The 20,035-nt window shown below is 40.6% G+C and overlaps 1 protein-coding gene across 3 annotated transcripts in view; it reads right to left on the bottom strand.

The window, feature by feature from the left end:
- Positions 1-20,035, bottom strand: part of MSI2 (musashi RNA binding protein 2) — a 713,954-nt gene that overhangs the window by 246,749 nt on the left and 447,170 nt on the right. For all 3 annotated transcript variants that reach the window (XM_073562118.1, XM_073562119.1, XM_073562120.1), the window contains exon 4: positions 15,374-15,488. In XM_073562118.1, the coding sequence (XP_073418219.1) occupies positions 15,374-15,488 (115 nt within the window). The remainder of the gene's footprint in view (positions 1-15,373; positions 15,489-20,035) is intronic.

Raw genomic sequence — 20,035 nt, 5'->3', positions numbered from 1 at the left:
TAGGCAAGATTATAGGTGGAAAAAGTTCTGAATTGGTTCTTCTTGGTAAGATTTTTACATGACAAAAAATGACATTTTAACAGGGGTGTGCAGTCTTTTTATATCCTCTGTAATACAGAAATAAAAAATCAATCCATGGCAGTTCACAATGTAACTAGCCAGTATTCAAAAGCAACATTTATATATTTCTTAGAATTTTTACAAGCAGAGCAATTAAAAGGGTTGTCAGATATCTTAATAATGATGGCCCAGAACTGTTCCAGTTGCCGGCGGCCACCGAATGTGCTTGCTTGCGAAGCAGAATAGCACAGCACTGTCAACTGCATAGTTACTGCAGATCCTGCGCAGTTCTGCAACTGATTAAATGTGACTACTATGGCACCAGGACCAGCTTTTTCGGGTATCATACCCTCACGGATTTGGTATTACTAACCTATCCTAAGGTGTGGCCATCAATATTAAAGTACTGTTCAACCCCTTTAAGTATTTTCAACTCATAAAGGGCTTATCCAGTGAAAAACTATAACCTAACCTAAGGGTAAGTGATCGCTTTCAGATCAGTGGGTGTCCTACTGCCAGGAACCATACCAATCGGCAGCTCGGGGAAGCTTTATTCCATACATGGAACTTTTATACCTGCAACACAATTTCAATGCAGGTCAGAGGCCCAACCACCACTTCACTGATTCTCTATGGGGCTGATGGAAAAATGCAAGAGCTGCACTCGGCAGGCCTATAGGGAACGAATAGACTGCAGGTTGACATGTGCACTGCCGCTTCAGTATGCTCCCCATTCTGCCGATTGAGGAGATGTGGATAGGTGATTTGTTTTAATCAGACAACCCCATTAATTTCTTAGGTGCGATGCAGGAAATGTAACAAGGATAATATCACATGCATCATACTATCCCATACTTATACGGCTAACATAAGGCTTTATTACAGGGCTATTCCCATGTTGTCTCATTAGCAGCTCACAACTCCACAGTCTCCTCACTTCTTGGTTTCTAGCAGGGTCGGTCCTCCTCATTGAGTGACAGTTCTGGTGAGTAGCAGAGCTGTAGTATTAGTAGGAGTATTAAGCACAGCACAAGTTCTGCTATAACACATTCAGCTAAAAGTGGTTTGTTCTTGAGTCTACACTGCTATCACTGAATTTGCAGACAAAGATAACTGCATTTGAACAAGCATTGAACAAGTTGAAAATATCCTTTGAATGCAAATATAAGTCTACTATTATTTGTGTCTAATTATTTTAAAGCTCATACTTTTTACCTACATCCAAAATACAATGTTGTATTCCAATGAGAGAAATACAGACAAAATGGTAAAATTCAGAAAAACTCCAAACACCACTGACTTCATCACATAATGATGATTGCAAGTGGTTCACTCTGGAAATTATGATTGTATGAGTAGGAATGCCAAACACAAAGAGCAGAATCTATTTTAGTACAATTGCATAATTACATGTCAGTCATTTTGTAAATGGACTTAAAAATATTTTTCAAGTTTTGTTCATAGCAATTCTTCTATTGCACCTTAAAAGTTATTAGTTAAAAAAATATGGTGCCCAAACAATTCTTTTAAAAAATACCACTAGGTTACCCTACTAAAAATAAGCATGTAAGGAATTAATTTCAATTGTAGGACTCAAGGAGAGAGATTTTATTTAGCCAATATAGTTTTTTCAGGAAGGATATAAAAAATTAAGTAACATGGAAAATATAAGATAGTTAACGCTACAGATTTGAGCTGATCTTGTTTGGAGAGATCAACACACAAACTCATGTATATGGAAGGCCAAATGACTGCCCCGCAGTGCGTAAATGAAAAATTGGTAAATTGACCAATCTTGTGAATGAGCAAAAGCACTTAGCAGTGCACTGTGCTCTTTCATTTGGGATTGGCACTGCTCAGCTCTATGCAGAGATGAGTGTACGGATTCCCAGAAATTCATACATTGCTCACTCTGCTTTCCAAAGAGAGGCGAGTGGTGGATCTTACTGTGCCTCATCACCATCAAAACTTCTGACATGACATTAAGACATATCAAACGTTTTCTAATATATGTACCTTTAAAAAAGTTATTCTTTTCTTCATTGATGGGTATAATTGAATAGTGCTTGTGAAAACAAGAAACTTTAGGCTATGTGTGCACGTTGCGTATTTGCTTGCAGAAATTTCTGACAATGAAGAAAGGAATGTCCAGCTCCACGATGTAGTGAATACATAAATCCTTTTATTCACTTAAAAATATTCAGAATTGAGAGTCCTCAGTGGTTGATACCTTTTAATGGCTAACTGAAAAGATGGTAACACATTGCAAGCTTTCGAGACTAGTCAGGTCTCTTCATCAGGACTCTCAATTCTGAATATTTTTCTATCTACTGGCTAACACAGTACAAAGATATATATCTTTCCTTTATTCACTTAGTCACTTCAAAGGTGAGGTTAAAAGGCCAGCATAGAAAAACAAGGCTTGCGTATTTGCTTGCAGAAATTTCTGCAATGTTTCTGCATCTCTTGGCAGAAAAACACAGAGGAAGATACCATATGCTCTTTTTTCATGCCTTTTTGTAAATCCATAGAGCTAAATAAAAAAAATTATATATATATATATATATATATATATTTATATCATGATGTAATTTCCTTGTTCAGCGTCTTTTTCATTCTCCATTGAAGACCATAATGTCATTCCATGCCATGTTCAAATTTATAATGTTGACACACACAACAAATATAGGTGAATATATATATTATATATACACAACATATATACATACACACCAAGCCCAAGGTTTAATAATGAACAGGTGTCAACCAGATACCCTCATTAATAAAACGGTACATAAAGAGTTAAACACACAGTGTCACCAGCCTATGTAGGAGCATTAATATAATTAACCTACATATGCTGTAACAAAACAGCAACAGTCAGAAATCTGTGTGAAACGCAAGATTCGTTTGTTTTTCAAAAAATAAAAAATAAATAAAAATAAAACAAAAATTGCGTGGGCTCCCACATAAATTTCATAACCAACATAGGGAAAGGTGACGGCTGAGGTTAATATTCTGGGAAGATGCCAATAGCCATCCATGTTCCCAGGCTATTAATATCAGATCACAGATGTTTGCTTAGCCTTTCATGGCTAGTTTACAGGGGATCCCCAGAAAAATATAGACATGTGATCCCCCAATAAAATCGAACCAGCAAAGGCTAGGCAGACAGCTGCGGGCTGATATTAATAGCCTGGGAAAGGGCCATGGATATTGGCACCCCCCAGGCTAAAACATCAGTTCTCAGACGCCCCAGAAATGGTGCATCTTATTGATGCGTTAATTCTGGCACTTAGAATCGCTCTTTCCACTTGCCTTGTAGCGGTGGCAAGTGAGGTTCATATTTCTGGGGTTGATCTCACGTTTGTATTTGTGAGGTGACATAAAGCCCACAGGTTAGTATGGAGAGACATCTAAAAGATACCTATCCATTACTAACCCCATAGTGAAAATGTATAAAACACAGACACCCAGAATAAAGTCCTTTATTTGAAATAATCAGACTCCTTTATTGAATCTAAATTTACCAAACTTAATGGACGCCTAATCTCCGACGCCCTCATGGCCTGCAAACAATCAAAAAATAATAAACTAACATATAATACTATCCTGTCCAAAGTAGTCCATTTAATACTGTGTCCCATAGCGATCTCACATGTAGAACAGTCACATCGGCAGATGTGACTGCTCTACCTGGCAATACACTGACAGGAGGTAATTGCTTCCGCAGTGTATCACTGAGCTGCCATGAGAGAGTTCACCGGAGTTCATCAGCTCCGGTGCTCTCACTTACGGCACATCTGCGTGAGAACCGAAGCTGATCAGCTAATGAACTCTGGTGAACTCTCACAGCAGCTCAGTGATACACTGCGGGAACGATTACCTCCTGTCAGTGTATCGCCGGAGGCCGGGTAGAGCAGTCATATCTCCTGATGTGATTGTTCTACACAGGAGATCGCCATGGGACACTCAGTATTAAATGGACTACGGCGGACAGGATAGTATTATATAATGGTTTATTATTTTTGATTGTTTGCAGGAGATACGGGCGTCAGGGATTAGGCGTTCAGCGAGTATGTATTTTGTATGTGAACATGTAAGTGTTTTGATTTTTTTTTGCAATTGAACACAAGCACCGGATGATGAGACTATTCTCCCATCAACGGCTCATGCGGTCTCTGTTACATGTGACAAAAGACGTAGCTGGATGGGAGTAGTAGTCCAATCAGACGACACCTAAGTACAATCACTATGGGTTGTTCGTCGCATGGGGCGGCATGGTGGTTCAGTGGTTAGCACTGCAGCCTTGCAGCACTGGGGTCCTGGGTTCAAATCCCACCAAGATCAATATCTGCAAGGAGTTTGTATGTTTCTTCCAGTGTTTGCGTGGGTTTCCTCCGGGTACTATGGTTTCCTCCCACATTCCAAAGACATACCGATAGGTAATTTAGATTGTGAGCCCCATTGGGGACAGTGCCAATAATGTCTGTAAAGCACTGTGGAATTAATGGCGCTATATAAATGAGTTAAATAAAATGGGTACATGAAGACAGACGCAGACACACGCACATATTCTGTACTCACACACAGTCTCCGTCCACACACACACTTCCTCCTTCTGACATCATTTCCTTTGACAATTCACAGCGTTTTTGGCAGCTAATAAGCAGTAAATAGGCAGCAAAGATGCAAACCTTTATACACCTGCATTTTAGCTGCAGATTTGACTGACTCAATTGAAGTCAATGAGTCAAAAATGCAACAGAAACGCGAAAAGAACTGACATGCTGCAGAAAATAAAACGCTGCAAAAATTTGGACGGAAATTTACAGATCATGTACACACAACACCTCAGGATTGTCATTGAATTACCTTGCATAAGTATTCCACTGCGTTTTTGGACCATTTACACGGGTAAAAAAAAGCCACGAAAATGCATTGTGTGCACATAGACTTACAATTTACTACACTTTTTTTTATTGCTTACAGCTCATTGTGAAGAATACTAGCCACTGATGAGGCTAGCATTAGTGTCTGAAAATGTGCAGTGCATACAATCTCTTTCCCAAAGAGCTTGTAAGCACTACTCTATAAAAAGTGGCCCAGATTGCAGTAGTGCACTGCGACTCTCGATCCCGGCCAGCTGCTCCTCCGATGCTATAAAGGCATAGTTGTCATATACATTAGCAGTTGAGAGCAAGCGTTTCGGACCAGCGGCACAATGCAGCTACTTTGAGCTGTTAACCACGCAGGAGAGCACCACCTCAGCAAGTAGACAACTGGGAGGAGGTAGAGTGATGCATGCCCACTTCAGAACATGGGAGGATCCATTAAAATGCAGCTCACTAAACATGTAACAGTTGTCAAGATGCTGCATTAAGTAGTCAATATAGGATCTAATGCAGTCATTCACTGATAGACAGAAAATCCATTCCCAAAGTTTTTTCTTTATGGGAAAGGTCGTCAAAATCATACAATTATATATGATTAAGCTAAGGGCATGATTTTTTTGGCTTCAAACCTTGTTCCGTACAAAGCCATAATATAGCTGTCTGCATGGAGCTTAACCTATAAATGGAAACATTACCCTAGTTTTGGAGAAGCTGGAACTCACCATTAAATCATCTAGCATTTAAACAAATTTAACAGGAAGATGCCATTATACAATTCCTTTTACCACATAAAAACCGTATTAAAGCCACTGGAAAAATAAAAAACTGTGAGGCTGTCAGTGCTACATTAGGAGATGAGAATAAATGTGTGACTCAATTTCTCTCTAGGAGAAAGGATCTTTCTAAGTCGGAATGAACATACTGCATCCTTCATCATTCTATTTTGGTGAATAGGAGTAAAACAGTCTATTTAAGACATCCATTTAAATGCAAATTTGGATATCCCAGAAGGAAATATTAATCATTTAAAGGAAGAGAATCTTTAAGACCATTTTTGAGGCAAAAATCGGTTGATACACAGAAAAGATCCAGATTTAAGCACTTCCATGCTTATATAAACCTAGGATTAAGCTAATAAAAGAATAGATCCCAGTTAATGGAGGACCAAGGTCATGAAAAGTAAATAAGGAAATTCCATAGGATCTGATCTGCCTTATAGCTTTCTTAAAAAATAGTATACAGATTCTACTCAGTATAGCAGCAAAAGAGGATTTTTTTTTTCAGAAATCTCAATATTAAACCAATAAGAGAAAGATTTCTTGGATAAAAAAGGTTGTTTTATTGTCTTTGAGTTGGAAGAGAAAAGTAGGCTGCCATTGCAAACCCTTAGAGGGGTTAGCCAGAACTAAATTTATTTTTTACTGTGGGCCTAAGAACTAACATGCAGGTAGTTGCTAACTACCTGTCTGTTCGGCCCAGTGTACATCTCCACTGGCACAGAGCGGTTCATTGACTGCTCCTGCCAGCGAACCTGCAGCTTTTGCTGGTGTCACATTGATAAAGCAGCTTCCTCCCTTCTCCTCTATTGATGGGGTGTGACTGCCTATTAGTGATGAGTGAGTATGCTCACTGCTCGGGTAGTCTCAGAGTATTTGGTTGTGCTCGGAGATTTAGTTTCTGTTGCCGCAGTTGCATAATTTGCGGCTACTTCACAACCTGAACACATGTCGTAATTTCCTAACAAACAGGCAACCCCCACGTGTATTCAGGCTGTCAAGTAGCAGCAAATCATGCAGCTGCGGCGACAGAAAATCTCCAAGCACTTCCAAATACTCAGAGGTCACCCGAGTATGCTCTGGAAAACCCGAGCAACGAGCATACTCGCTCATCACTACTGCCTATGTCATACTGCATAAATGCAGGAAGCCGGCTGTCAATCAACATGACATTGGCAGTCACACCCTGACGACAGAGCAGCCCAGAAGAAGTAGAGTTGCTATATTGACGTTGAGCAGCTGAATCGCCAGCAGGAGCAGTCAGTGACCACTCTGAGCTGATGCTCGGAATTATTTTTTTTTATTAAGATCCAAGAAACTTCGTACTGGTTATCCCCTTTAATGCTTTCATGTACAATAGGCCAATCCCGCCGATATGATCAGGATTAGGCAACGTGTAACAATGTGTATAGGGCCTACCAATTAGGGTAGGTCTTAACACCTGACCTTTTTGCTATTCAGGAAAGACTCCGGCATCGGCATTCTCTGCGCTCCCCTTTGAACTCACAGAAATGATTGCCTAAGCTAAACGTTCATGCGTATGGGGGAGTCAAAAGTGCTGAACAATAGTTTGGCCATAAGTTAACTATTGTGTATTACTCAGTCTTTAGGGTTTATTAACAAACAGCATATATGCTCTTCCATCCATATTTGCAGGTGTAAAATCAGTAGCAAAGTAGATGAAACTTGACAAAAATGGGCTACCAGTATTTTTTGTGTTATCTGTTATTAGATGTAGCATTTTTTCTGCTAGTTGAGTCTTTCAGTGACGAGAAAACATGTTTTCACATGTATTTAGGTCTACTACCCTGTCAAATTATTAGATTAGTAGTGAGAAATCTCAGGTCACACTCCATTTGAGGACCTACTAGTATATCTTCTGCATCAGTTTCTCACAGAACTCTTCTTGTAGTCACTGAATGAGAACCCTCATTGTTCACTTCCAGAAATGATCATGCAATAATCACAAGGTGCCACCACAACTGTCTTTACTCTTGCTGGAGAATGTGTCATGTGGGAATATCATTTTTATGGAAACTAGATAGTAAACTTTGAATTTGTAGAAGATCCAAAAAGCAGTGGTGACAGAACAAGGAAAAATATTGAGAATAGTTTACTATTTTTATAATTTATTTTCATCCCCCAAAGTTTGTTCAAAATCCACAATTAAAATTAGAACAAAAAATGTAAGCCCACAGATGTCCTCTGAAACTGATCAAGTGTAAAGCACATTCGCAGTTTAGCAGATTTGGAAATGATAAATCCTCGTGGGCAGGGACTTCTTTTATGTATTGGTCTGAAACTCATTTAGTCATGTTTATTGTACTTGTTTTCTACCATATGGTGTATTCTTACGTTATTCAAATATTTATTGTCTTTTACAAAAACATTATATAAATGAAATACAAGGGATTAGTTAAGGAATATGTAAGGGAAAGGTGAGGGATATGCTTATGTTATGTATTGTAAACCCTGGCAGCACTTTTTTTTTAAAAAAATACAGCACCCTGCCCTTAAAAGCGGTATTGAGTAAAATAATAATACTATCAAGAATTAACTCTGGAGCAGAGGCAAAGGATATTTAGGTCAGCAAGAAACCTGGAAACCATCTTTACTTATAAAATTCAGCAGTGTAGAATGCTCAATCCTAACAGTGTGTAATTTGTTCACTGTCAGGATTCTGCTCTGCTTGCCAGTTGCAGCAGTCATCACGCGACCACTCGTATGTGATTTTTATACTTACGGTCACGTGCCAATTGGCTTCTCTTCCGGATTCTTTCAGTAACGTGGAGACTGTAGTTTCTCACTGAGCATTGAGTGGATTATGAGCAGCTTGTGGGTACGTGACCCAGCTGCATATAAGTGGTCGCACGATGACTACTCACACTGCCTAAGCTGTGTAAAGGAGAGGATTGCCAAGCAGAATTCTTGTTCTGGGTGCCGGAAAACCTAGATACTCCTCTGCTTTATATGATACCTGTGAAATGACAACTCAGTATTATATTTCAATCTTGATGGGAAGCCTCCTGACAGTTTAAATTCTAATGGACAATTATTATTTGAAATTTCAATAAACAATACTACTACTTATTACAAAAGCTTATAACAATGTAAGTATCTGTGATCGGGATTGGAGTAGCACAACAATGGCATAGGTCTAGAAAAAGCCTGAACAACCTGCAGCCCGTTGAGGGATGTTGTGCGGAGCTATTCAGGAGATGCCGCTCCCTTCATCATATAGTCAAATGTATTCCTGTGTTAAAGAGGCGGACACATTTTGTGAAGAATTTGGGTGATATCATTCCATGTCAATCATTTGTACAGTGGGGGAAAAAAAGTATTTAGTCAGTCAGCAATAGTGCAAGTTCCACCACTTAAAAAGATGAGAGGCGTCTGTAATTTACATCATAGGTAGACCTCAACTATGGGAGACAAACTGAGAAAAAAAAAAATCCAGAAAATCACATTGTCTGTTTTTTTTTTTCATTTTATTTGCATATTATGGTGGAAAATAAGTATTTGGTCAGAAACAAAATTTCATCTCAATACTTTGTGATATATCCTTTGTTGGCAATGACAGAGGTCAAACGTTTTCTGTAAGTCTTCACAAGGTTGCCCCACACACTGTTATTGGTATGTTGGCCCATTCCTCCATGCAGATCTCCTCTAGAGCAGTGATGTTTTTGGCTTTTCGCTTGGCAACACGGACTTTCAACTCCCTCCAAAGGTTTTCTATAGGGTTGAGATCTGGAGACTGGCTAGGCCACTCCAGGACCTTGAAATGCTTCTTACGAAGCCACTCCTTCGTTGCCCTGGCGGTGTGCTTTGGATCATTGTCATGTTGAAAGACCCAGCCACGTTTCATCTTCAATGCCCTTGCTGATGGAAGGAGGTTTGCACTCAAAATCTCACGATACATGGCCCCATTCATTCTATCATGTACCCGGATCAGTCGTCCTGGCCCCTTTGCAGAGAAACAGCCCCAAAGCATGATGTTTCCACCACCATGCTTTACAGTAGGTATGGTGTTTGATGGATGCAACTCAGTATTCTTTTTCCTCCAAACACGACAAGTTGTGTTTCTACCAAACAGTTCCAGTTTGGTTTCATCAGACCATAGGACATTCTCCCAAAACTCCTCTGGATCATCCAAATGCTCTCTAGCAAACTTCAGACGGGCCCGGACATGTACAGGCTTAAGCAGTGGGACACGTCTGGCACTGCAGGATCTGAGTCCATGGTGGCGTAGTGTGTTACTTATGGTAGGCCTTGTTACATTGGTCCCAGCTCTCTGCAGTTCATTCACTAGGTCCCCCCGCGTGGTTCTGGGATTTTTGCTCACCGTTCTTGTGATCATTCTGACCCCACGGGGTGGGATTTTGCGTGGAGCACCAGATCGAGGGAGATTATCAGTGGTCTTGTATGTCTTCCATTTTCTAATTATTGCTCCCACAGTTGATTTCTTCACTCCAAGCTGGTTGGCTATTGCAGATTCAGTCTTCCCAGCCTGGTGCAGGGCTACAATTTTGTTTCTGGTGTCCTTTGACAGCTCTTTGGTCTTCACCATAGTGGAGTTTGGAGTCAGACTGTTTGAGGGTGTGCACAGGTGTCTTTTTATACTGATAACAAGTTTAAACAGGTGCCATTACTACAGGTAATGAGTGGAGGAAAGAGGAGACTCTTAAAGAAGAAGTTACAGGTCTGTGAGAGCCAGAAATCTTGTTTGCTTGTTTCTGACCAAATACTTATTTTCCACCATAATATGCAAATAAAATGAAAAAAAAACAGACAATGTGATTTTCTGGATTTTTTTTTTCTCAGTTTGTCTCCCATAGTTGAGGTCTACCTATGATGTAAATTACAGATGCCTCTCATCTTTTTAAGTGGTGGAACTTGCACTATTGCTGACTGACTAAATACTTTTTTTCCCCACTGTATCTTATCTGGCATGGGATTATAAAATCCCCTTCAGTGTGCAGATGTATGAACACCTAGCTCAGCAGGGGGGGGGCTGAGTCAAATCTCAAAAGGCTGTGAGTGATAGATCTCACACCTTGAGCCTGCTAAACTTAGAATAAAAGGCTTGCTTGCCATGTGGGTAACATGCATTCCAACTTCTTTGTTCCGACAGATATGATTTCATAAGGAGAATATGGACTTTTCCTTATCCTACGTCCTGTTTACACACCGGTTACTTTTTCGAGATCTCTGGACTGGACCAAACGCCTTCCAGAGTCTCGATCCGTTCTAGCAGAGGGTGGGGAGATACTTAGAATGGCTAGTAGGAACCAAATAGCAAAGATGTGTTTAGCCTCAACGCCTAGCAGGGGCCCGTCTGAATCCGATGGTGTGAAAACCGCCTCCCTAAGACCGTCTATTAAGGAGTTAAGATGACCAATCTTAGGTTTTGGAGTTCTTAGCTTCTAGAGGCAAAGAGAGAGGATTTAGGTTCAGCCTAGAGGACAGGATGGGAGTGACCCAAAGGGGATAAAGGCTAGTGTAAATCCATGTGGTCTCTCTCTCTGTTGTGCATGTGGTCCACTTCGAAAGGGGGGTCATGTCGAGTAACGTGCTGTGAAGAACCTGGGAACTAGCTGGCAGCCCATGCCCCCTGCTGCCCAGAGCACACATGGTCGAATATCAACCCGGTAATTGACATGATCCATCTTCTTATATCTTTTGTCCTACCACTATTAGAATTTTCACATCTTTATTGTATATGTGCAACCACTGTGTATATAGTGTGTTGTCTAGTGTGCACATAAGGTGATTAAATATAACCTTGGACTGCTCTTTTATCTTGATCCACAAGTCCATTATCTTGGCTTTACTTTCTATGCCACCAGGGCTGGCTTCTGGCCCGATATAATCCCATTATCGAACCGGATTTATGTCTAACGAAGAACTAGTGGCAGTTCTACCGGGCTGACTAGGGGCTATTTCACTGGTGCTAGTGAAAGGGGCCTCTCAGCCTGTTGGGGTTGTGAGCGAGTGTGGTGCCACATCAGCGACTGGGTGAGCTACATTCTCTCACTACCCGTGGCTCCCTGGGCCCGTGTGGACAGGGGGAGTCTGTGCAAAACTGAACCAAGCTGACCTTACGTGTCCTCAGGGGGTGTAGAACGTCACGTTGGTGAAAGTGGGGAGACTGCATTACATGATCCGTCTGACGTATTAGTGACATCAAGCGGGGTGGCGAGGTGTGGGTTCTGCGTGATCTCTCCGGTGCCATCCTTCACACGTGGTGGCAGCAGTGGGATTCTGAGTGATCTCTCCAATGACAGCCTTCACACATCTGAATATTGTATTGCGAAGGGACTGGCGCAGAGCTGAGCGACCAAAAGCAACCAACAGTTGGTAAATTTTTGCGACTTTACAAAGTGTTTTATGCTTTTTTTTCTGGGATAAATACTTTGATATATCGGCCCCTATATAGTTCTTCCTTTCTCCTCTTTTCCAATTCTAGAAAACTGGCTCATATCTGGCAAATTGCCATTATTTAGTGAGTCATGTCTGTCTTCCCACTTTACAAAACAAAACATTTGCCCCTAAGGACAAAGGATAGAAATCTGATTGGGAATAAAAGACAGAAAAGACAGAGCAAAGAACAACAGCCTGGACAAAAATAATTCTGTATTAGAACAATCAGATTAAAACAGAAGGAAAAACAACAGGATTAGTCCTAATAAACCAATCATTTTACAAGTTACCAATAATATAAAACTCCAAAACCTGTTCACGACTGAAAATGAACTAAATTATTTTACTTTTCTCAAATATAAAAGTATGTATTTATAACCTGTAAAAACAAAATTTGATTGTAAAAGATGTGAAAGTAAGTCTACAAAATACTCACCTTATTTTGGGGCCTTTTTGTTTACTCAATTCATGCATTTGGAGCTAAAAATTATTTTTGCAGCTGGGTTTCATTACAAATTTTGCACCATTTAGCCCTTTGTTTCCCGGCACATTTTCCTTTAATGTAATCTGTGGATAAAAATCAGCTGAGAGGAGCTCAGAGAAAGACAAATAAAAACAAGGGAGTTACCATTTCTCCTGTTAGATGTCAGAAGGAGCTCATTGACAGATTCTCAGGTACAGGTCGGCCACTTTCTCTTGTTAGTGCGGCTATCCTTACAAACTGAGCAGAACTTCTTGTGGAGGAGCATGTGACCAGACCTGTCCTCAGCCTCCTGCAACAGAAAAGCAGCTCTCTCGGTGTGGTGTTTTGAGGAGGACAGGTCTGGTCACACGTTTCTCCACCAGCAGACACTGTATGGACAGAAGTGGTCATCAGTGTGAGGAAACTACACAAACAGAAAAAAGAGGCTGACCTCGAATTGAGAATCAGTCAGTAAGATCATTCTGGCACATAACAGGAAAATTTGTAACTCTTTATCTGTGTTTCTCTGAGCTCCTCTCAGCTGATTTATGGCTACAGACAAAGAGCCTTGAAAAGACAAACATTGCAAATTATGTAACGAAACCCAAATGCTAACATTACTTTTAGCCCAAAAATTGTGCCTTTTTGGTAACATTAAAAGTCTAATTAGACAACACAATTATATACAAGTCGATAGGCGCTTCTTTACTCGCCTGTTGACACAAGATGACAAAATTGTGCAGGAAAGAATGAACATTAATTCAATCATTCTACAATAGGCATCATGCGAAAGCATAGATGATCCATATATCCCACAAACGACAATAGCTGGTAATTAGGAAAAAGCGTTCTGTTCAACCCATGTTCAACCAAGAATCAGCTAGCCTAAAAAGACCAAAAGCATTTTGATTTTTCTTTTTTACATTTTAGACATTACTAGAAAATGTTCAGAAATATTTATCCTTCGAGTCTTATCCAAATAATATTTTAGAGCGGTTTCAAAAAGCATAGTATTAAAGTAGAAAGTATACAATTAAAACTGGATCTAATGTAACAAATCACTTTCTTATTCAGTAAGAAACACCTCTGCATAGCTTTATAGTAAACAGGAGACACAAGGATGTCCTGTAAGGGCCTACAAATGTTCATGGGTAATATCGCTCCACGCAATTTAAACTTGTATAAATAATAATCTTCATTTTTATATAGCGCTAACATATTCCGCAGTGCTTTACAGTTTGCACACATCACTGTCCTCATTGGGGCTCACAAACTAGATTCCCTGTCAGTATTGTCTTTGGAATGTGGGAGGAAACCGGAGTACCCGGAGGAAACCCACGCAAACACGGGGAGAACGTACAAACTTCTTACAGATGTTGTCCTTGGTGGGATTTGTACCCAGGACCCCAGCACTGTAAGGCTACAGTGCTAACCACTGAGCCACCATGGTATCCCTGTATAAAGCCATTATATGGCAATGTGCATGATGTTTTAGGGTGTCTGTCAGTGACGTACCACCAATAGCGGCAGACCACACGACCACTAAGACGCCAGTGATACCGGGGGCCAGATGCAAGTGCGGCTCAGGTTCAGACTGGCCCATAGGGTAACAGGGCAATCCCCCAGTGGGCCCATGTGCAGATCTGGGCCCCCAATCTGGTATGGGCAGTATTCGGCATAATTCACTTGATTCACTCTGTACAGTAAAAGCAAAGCAGCACCTCATCATTTATTAACATTAACCAAACTACCCAGTTTATTATTATATAGAGATATAGGTACATTTGTGAACAGAAGTAGTATATTTGTATGCAGGTGAAAAGTTTTCCCCCCTAATGTCAATGTTACTGGTGAGCCCTTGGCACACCAGTCTGACACTGTCTGGGCTCCCCCCATCCGGCATCTCACATTCAACTGTATAGGCATATCTCTCCTCCATTTTTCTCCCTCTGCATCTAACATCTCAGCCAAGGAGGGTAGAGGTTCAGAACACACACTGCAAAGGCCGGAGCAGTGTTCAACAATGGTATGTGAGTAACTTAATTTTTTTTTATCAATGAGTACATTGTGGGGGCTCATTATAATATTTGGAGGACTATGAGGGGGCCATTATACTGTTTTCAGGACTATGTGGTGGGGCCATTATATTGTTTGGAGGGCTAGTGGGGGCCATTATACAGTGTGAACGGTTGTGTCAGGGCCATCATACTGTGTGGACAGTTGTGTTGGAGCCATGATACTGTACGGAGGGCTGTGTTGGGCCAATCATATTGTGTGGAAGGGTGTGAGGGCCATCATGTTGTATGAATGGCTATATGGGGGCCATCATATTGTGTGGAGGGTTGTGCTGCGGTCACAGTTGGGGCATCATACAGTGTTGCGATTGCCATACTTTGCAGGGGAGGAGGATACAGTAGGGTGATCATACTGTGCATGTGGAGGTATTTGTAGAAAAATTCACTGTGGAGGTGTCATACTAAACCCTAAGAATATCTGAACATATGTCTGTTTTATTTACACGATGACATAAAGAATTTGCATCTGTGAATAAGAGTGTGCAGCGAAATTATTGATTGCATGTTCCAAAATTCCAAATTAAAAACGGAGGGACCATATAAGAACCCTATGAAAAGTAATCATCCTTTTGGGTTGCTGGGAAAGGATACAAATTTACTAAAATGTAACCTATACCTTGAAATATGAGGTAAAATCTCCCAATACAGAAACTGGAAAGCTAAAAATAAACTTGGAGCACTTACCCAGCATTCCCATCCCCAGCATGAATGCATCCATGGTATAAGGGAGACCTCTCGCCCGTCCTCTTGTTCCAGGAGGAAACATAACCTCTTTAGGCTGTGCTTTCTTACATTCAACCTACAAAAAAAGAAAAGAAAACGTATGATGAGATGTAAATGAATTCAATTCAAATGTCAAGTAACAATGCTGATGGCAAAAACTAAAAAATGACTATAGTTTCTCCTTATTGTGAAATTAAAAATAGACTAAAATTGACAGAAACAAATGTGGGATATAAATATTAAACTTGTCTTAAAGGGGTATACCTATTAAAGAGGTTTCTGGCAAATCTGGGGGATATGCAGTTAATGTCTGATAGAGGAGTCGCACAGGTGAGACCTGGGCATCACTGACCCCCGGTAAGGGTACACAGGAGTAAATCATCACCTAACTGCTGTGAGGGGATGCTGAGCACATCTATGACCGCAATAAAGGTTATGGACCATAATATAGGCTTTGGGTCAATTCATTAAAGCATACCTGTCATTTTAATTTTAATTTCATAAATCAATAGTGCACATGAAAATAAGCAACTTTATGATATATATTATCAGACAAATCTGCTTCTTTCTCTGCCCGAAATGATCAGTCATTATCAAAATTCTCAATTCTGAGGTAAAATCTGTATTCAGTGAAGACTTTCCCATTACTTAGATAGGAGATGGCGGCTGCCACTGATAAGATTCTATGTAGACAGGAGGGGAGGAGCTCTCTAGCTCCCACCCCCCATGGTCTTAATCGTGGTATAAGACGCAAGTCGAAACGCGTTGGTTTTAATGCTGTACCTCTGTCTGTTGTGCTGTTATGTGCTAACAGTATATCTAGTGGACCACATTTTTGTGATACTCTATTTTAAAATGGCTCAATAAAAGCTATATTTTACTACAAAAGTCGCACTTCTCTTGCTGGCCCCACCCTTTTTTTATCCTGTTCCTGCATCGGCTGCTGAGCCTATATCCGTGCGAGCCTTGGACCACAGGAATCATTGTATGGTGATTTTTTTTTTTTTTATATTTTTCTGCCAATTCACAAATGTATCTTCATACCTCTCAAGAATAGATTACAATGAGGTTAATGAGAACAAAAAGCAGTCTAGAATCAGATATGCCCTAAAAGGACAGGGGATTGGGTTGAGTGCATGATGGGCATGTATCGTGCACCTGTAATATGAATTAGAAAAGGAAAGGTGTATGATACATGCAGCTTGTACATCTATCCTGTTCAGTAGAATAGGACCAAATGCATGATCTGGGCCACCATCAGGGCATTACTGCCCTTACTTGTGAATGGGGCCCGGTGAGCAGAAGCAAAGAGTGGGAGGGACCGGACCCAGTGTGAGCACCCCCTCTTTTGCTTCTGCTCAGTTGGCCCCAGGGACGGTGTCGGGTTGCAGTGCACATCTTGTTGGAGCAGGGAGCTTTCCTGGAGCTCCATAACAGTCACAACAGAAAGACTGCGCAGCTCCAAGCAGCTGCCTCAGTCTCTTTTGTAACTCGCTGATGTCAAGTGACTGCGCCTATGTGATGACATCATCGCACTAGCAAATACAGCGCTGGACATGGAGGTGCAGTAGATTATATGAGAGGTATGAAAAACTTTTTTTTTATTATGAAATGAATTAAATGGCTGTTGGGGGAGCAAATGATGCTTAATTGAGGGTGGAGGACAGGGACAGCAAATGACGCTGTATTGAGGTTGGGGGATGGGGACAGCAAATGACGCTGTATTGAGGGTGATGATACTTAATGCTTGTCCACGCAACCGAACAAATATCTGTAGACATAACATCACTGGTCCTGTTCGTCTCTGATTATGGAAGTGAGCATAGACATTAAAATGAGTAAACATGTCCAAAAATATCATCAGAATTAATTAAATTTTGAGATCTTTGAGGCATTTTACTCAGAAAAAAAAATCAAGAAGAATGAAGGTTCAACTTGATGGAAATAGGACTTTTTACAACCTGTGTAACTATTATAGAAAAAAAACAAAAAAACAAAACAGAGAAGAGGCAAAGGAGCTGCTAATGGGAGAAGAGTGGCTAATGGGTATTTAACTGACAACATCAATTTATACAACCAACTAATAACCATAGATGGATGTATTCCATAAGTATTATCATTTTTCGAATTTATTAAACATTGAGTCAAAACTGGATGACCCAAAATATTGAGGCATTTGGCCACTAAAAAGCTATGTGTCTTTGCCCAATTGCACACAAAAAAACCAAAATTAGCAACATACTAAAGTATAGGTGAGATACTGTGCATATCAGTTTGAATAACTGCAAGGTATGGCATTAGGCATCGAAGTGCTACCGAAGATCTGCCGAAAAAATAGAGAAAATACGATCTTTCCATTACACAAGAAATTTAAATCCCTTGAATTACACTTTCAAATAGCTGTAGCACACTGAGAGCCATTACTTGCCAGACAGTGTTTTTAATCATAGATTTGTGTTACACTAGACAATGTGTCATCTCACACTCCGGACGCACAGTGGGGAACAGAACACAGCGCTGTGTTCTATCAGTCGGGTGTCTAAGAAAGCAGTGTGAAAGGAATGGGTACCAACATTACACTGCGTTCCACTACAGCATTCGGCTGTTTAATAGTGGGATATCCTTTTTTTGTACTTACTATTGTACAGCAGGGACAAAAAAAAGAAAACAATCCATGACACTGCGACAATTTTCTTATCGTAGTTCACCATAATTTAGGCTTACATGTCACCTTATAACAAGGCAATTACTGACTAGTGATCATTAACGAGTCATCCTGCTTCACAGTGTCTGCTGAAATAATACACCTAGCACAAGTGGAAGCGTCGCAGAATAAAACTGCTCAAATGATTTCTTTTATCTCAAGGTAGGCAAAGGAATACATTGTACTTCTGAATAGGTTGGAATCGGATCAGATTTTACAGTTGGCAAGAATTGTGCAACCATTACATAATGTGATGTTAAAAGACTAAAAGGGAAGGGTGGGGGCAAGTGTACAGACATTTCAGGCTCCACAAAAAGGGATATGGTGCTATTGTGGTATCAGAATACTAACCTATCAAAGCAATAACATGGAAGAAATGAGTATAATATCCTAATGATTACGCATCTATGGCTCAAAGTAATATCCCAGCGTAAAACAGACATTTCTTTGAATTGTATATCTACACGAAAACCCACAAAAGGAAAATTACACAAGATAAAAAAATAATCACTTTATAAATGAATATATATGAATTACCACCTTTTCTGAAGAAAAAATAAATAAATAAAAAAAGGTAAAAACACTTAGTGTCTGTTAGGAGACATAAAACACGGATCTAAATTCAAAAAAGACACAATTCTTAAATACGGTAAAAGCAACACAAAATGTACAGTGTGTATGTAGAGAAAAATGGAAAACATGTGGCTTGGGGTCTAGGTGTACTGTAGCCATGAGCTAAGCGCACATCAGGGTCTAAGGTGGAGACCTGTGCGAGACACTGCTACGTCAGTTACAGGCTTAGGCTACGTACACATTAGCGTTCAGGGGCTCTGCGGAGGGCTGCGTACTTCCTCTGTTAAGCCCCGCCTACTTCCCCATACTTCTGCATACCTATCTTTAACATTGGGTACGCAGGACATGCAGATGTATGCGGATGTGTCGTTTTGACGTGCCTGCCGACCGCACGGAAAGGCAACAAGTTGTTTTCTGTTCGGACGGCGGCGCATCAAAACAACATCAGCATGTCATGTGTACCCAATGTTAATAAAAAAAAGAGAAGAGCCAGCACTGCCAGTGGTCAGAACGCATAACATGAGGTGCATATGCACATATCTTACTGCATTCAAAATGAGACATTTAGCAAAATTGTGGTGATAGTGCCTTGGCGTGGCGGGGTGGCTCAATATATTGATCAATATTTTGCTAAATGTCTCATTTTGAATGCAGTAAGATATGTGCATATGCACCTCATGTTATGCGTTCTGACCACTGGCAGTGCTGGCTCTTCTCTTTTTTTATTGCAAATTGGTTTTGTGGCTGACCACCACTGTTGCCGTGCACGCTGGGTCATTTTCGCCATCTTTTCTGTGTTTATTGTGATTGATCTAGGCTGCTGTGCACACTCACGGCAGCCCCGCCCTGCCCCAGGCTTTATTTATTTTTGCATCCATGTCTGAGCCTGCATTGCCCTTCATCTGTGTTTGCTGGTCAGGCAGTGTGTGGAGGTCAAACCTGAGATGTCTGTGTTCAGACCTGGTTGGCCTTTATCTGCACCTGCTCCATCTGGCTGCACGGGAGTGATGCAGATATGCTTCAGGTATGGATTGCATTTGATATGGTCTTGCTTTTAAAACATTTAGGAGGCCACAATGGCACAGTGAATAAATAAAAATGTAGAGTAGGACTCCCCATATGAGATTGCCTTGGCGTGGCGGGGTGGCTCAATATATTGATCAATATTTTGCTAAATGTCTCATTTTGAATGCAGTAAGATATGTGCATATGCACCTCATGTTATGCGTTCTGACCACTGGCAGTGCTGCCTCTTCTCTTTTTTTATTACCCAATGTTAACCCCTTAACCCCCAAGGGTGGTTTGCACATTCATGACCGGGCCAATTTTTACAATTCTGACCACTG

This window comes from Dendrobates tinctorius, unplaced genomic scaffold (genome assembly GCF_039654945.1).
Source record: "Dendrobates tinctorius isolate UK_male_01 unplaced genomic scaffold, ASM3965494v1 ptg000338l, whole genome shotgun sequence".
NCBI classification, from domain to species: Eukaryota; Metazoa; Chordata; class Amphibia; order Anura; family Dendrobatidae; genus Dendrobates; species Dendrobates tinctorius.
Note: the sequence above shows the minus strand (reverse complement) of the source record. Positions and strands in the feature narration are given on the sequence as shown.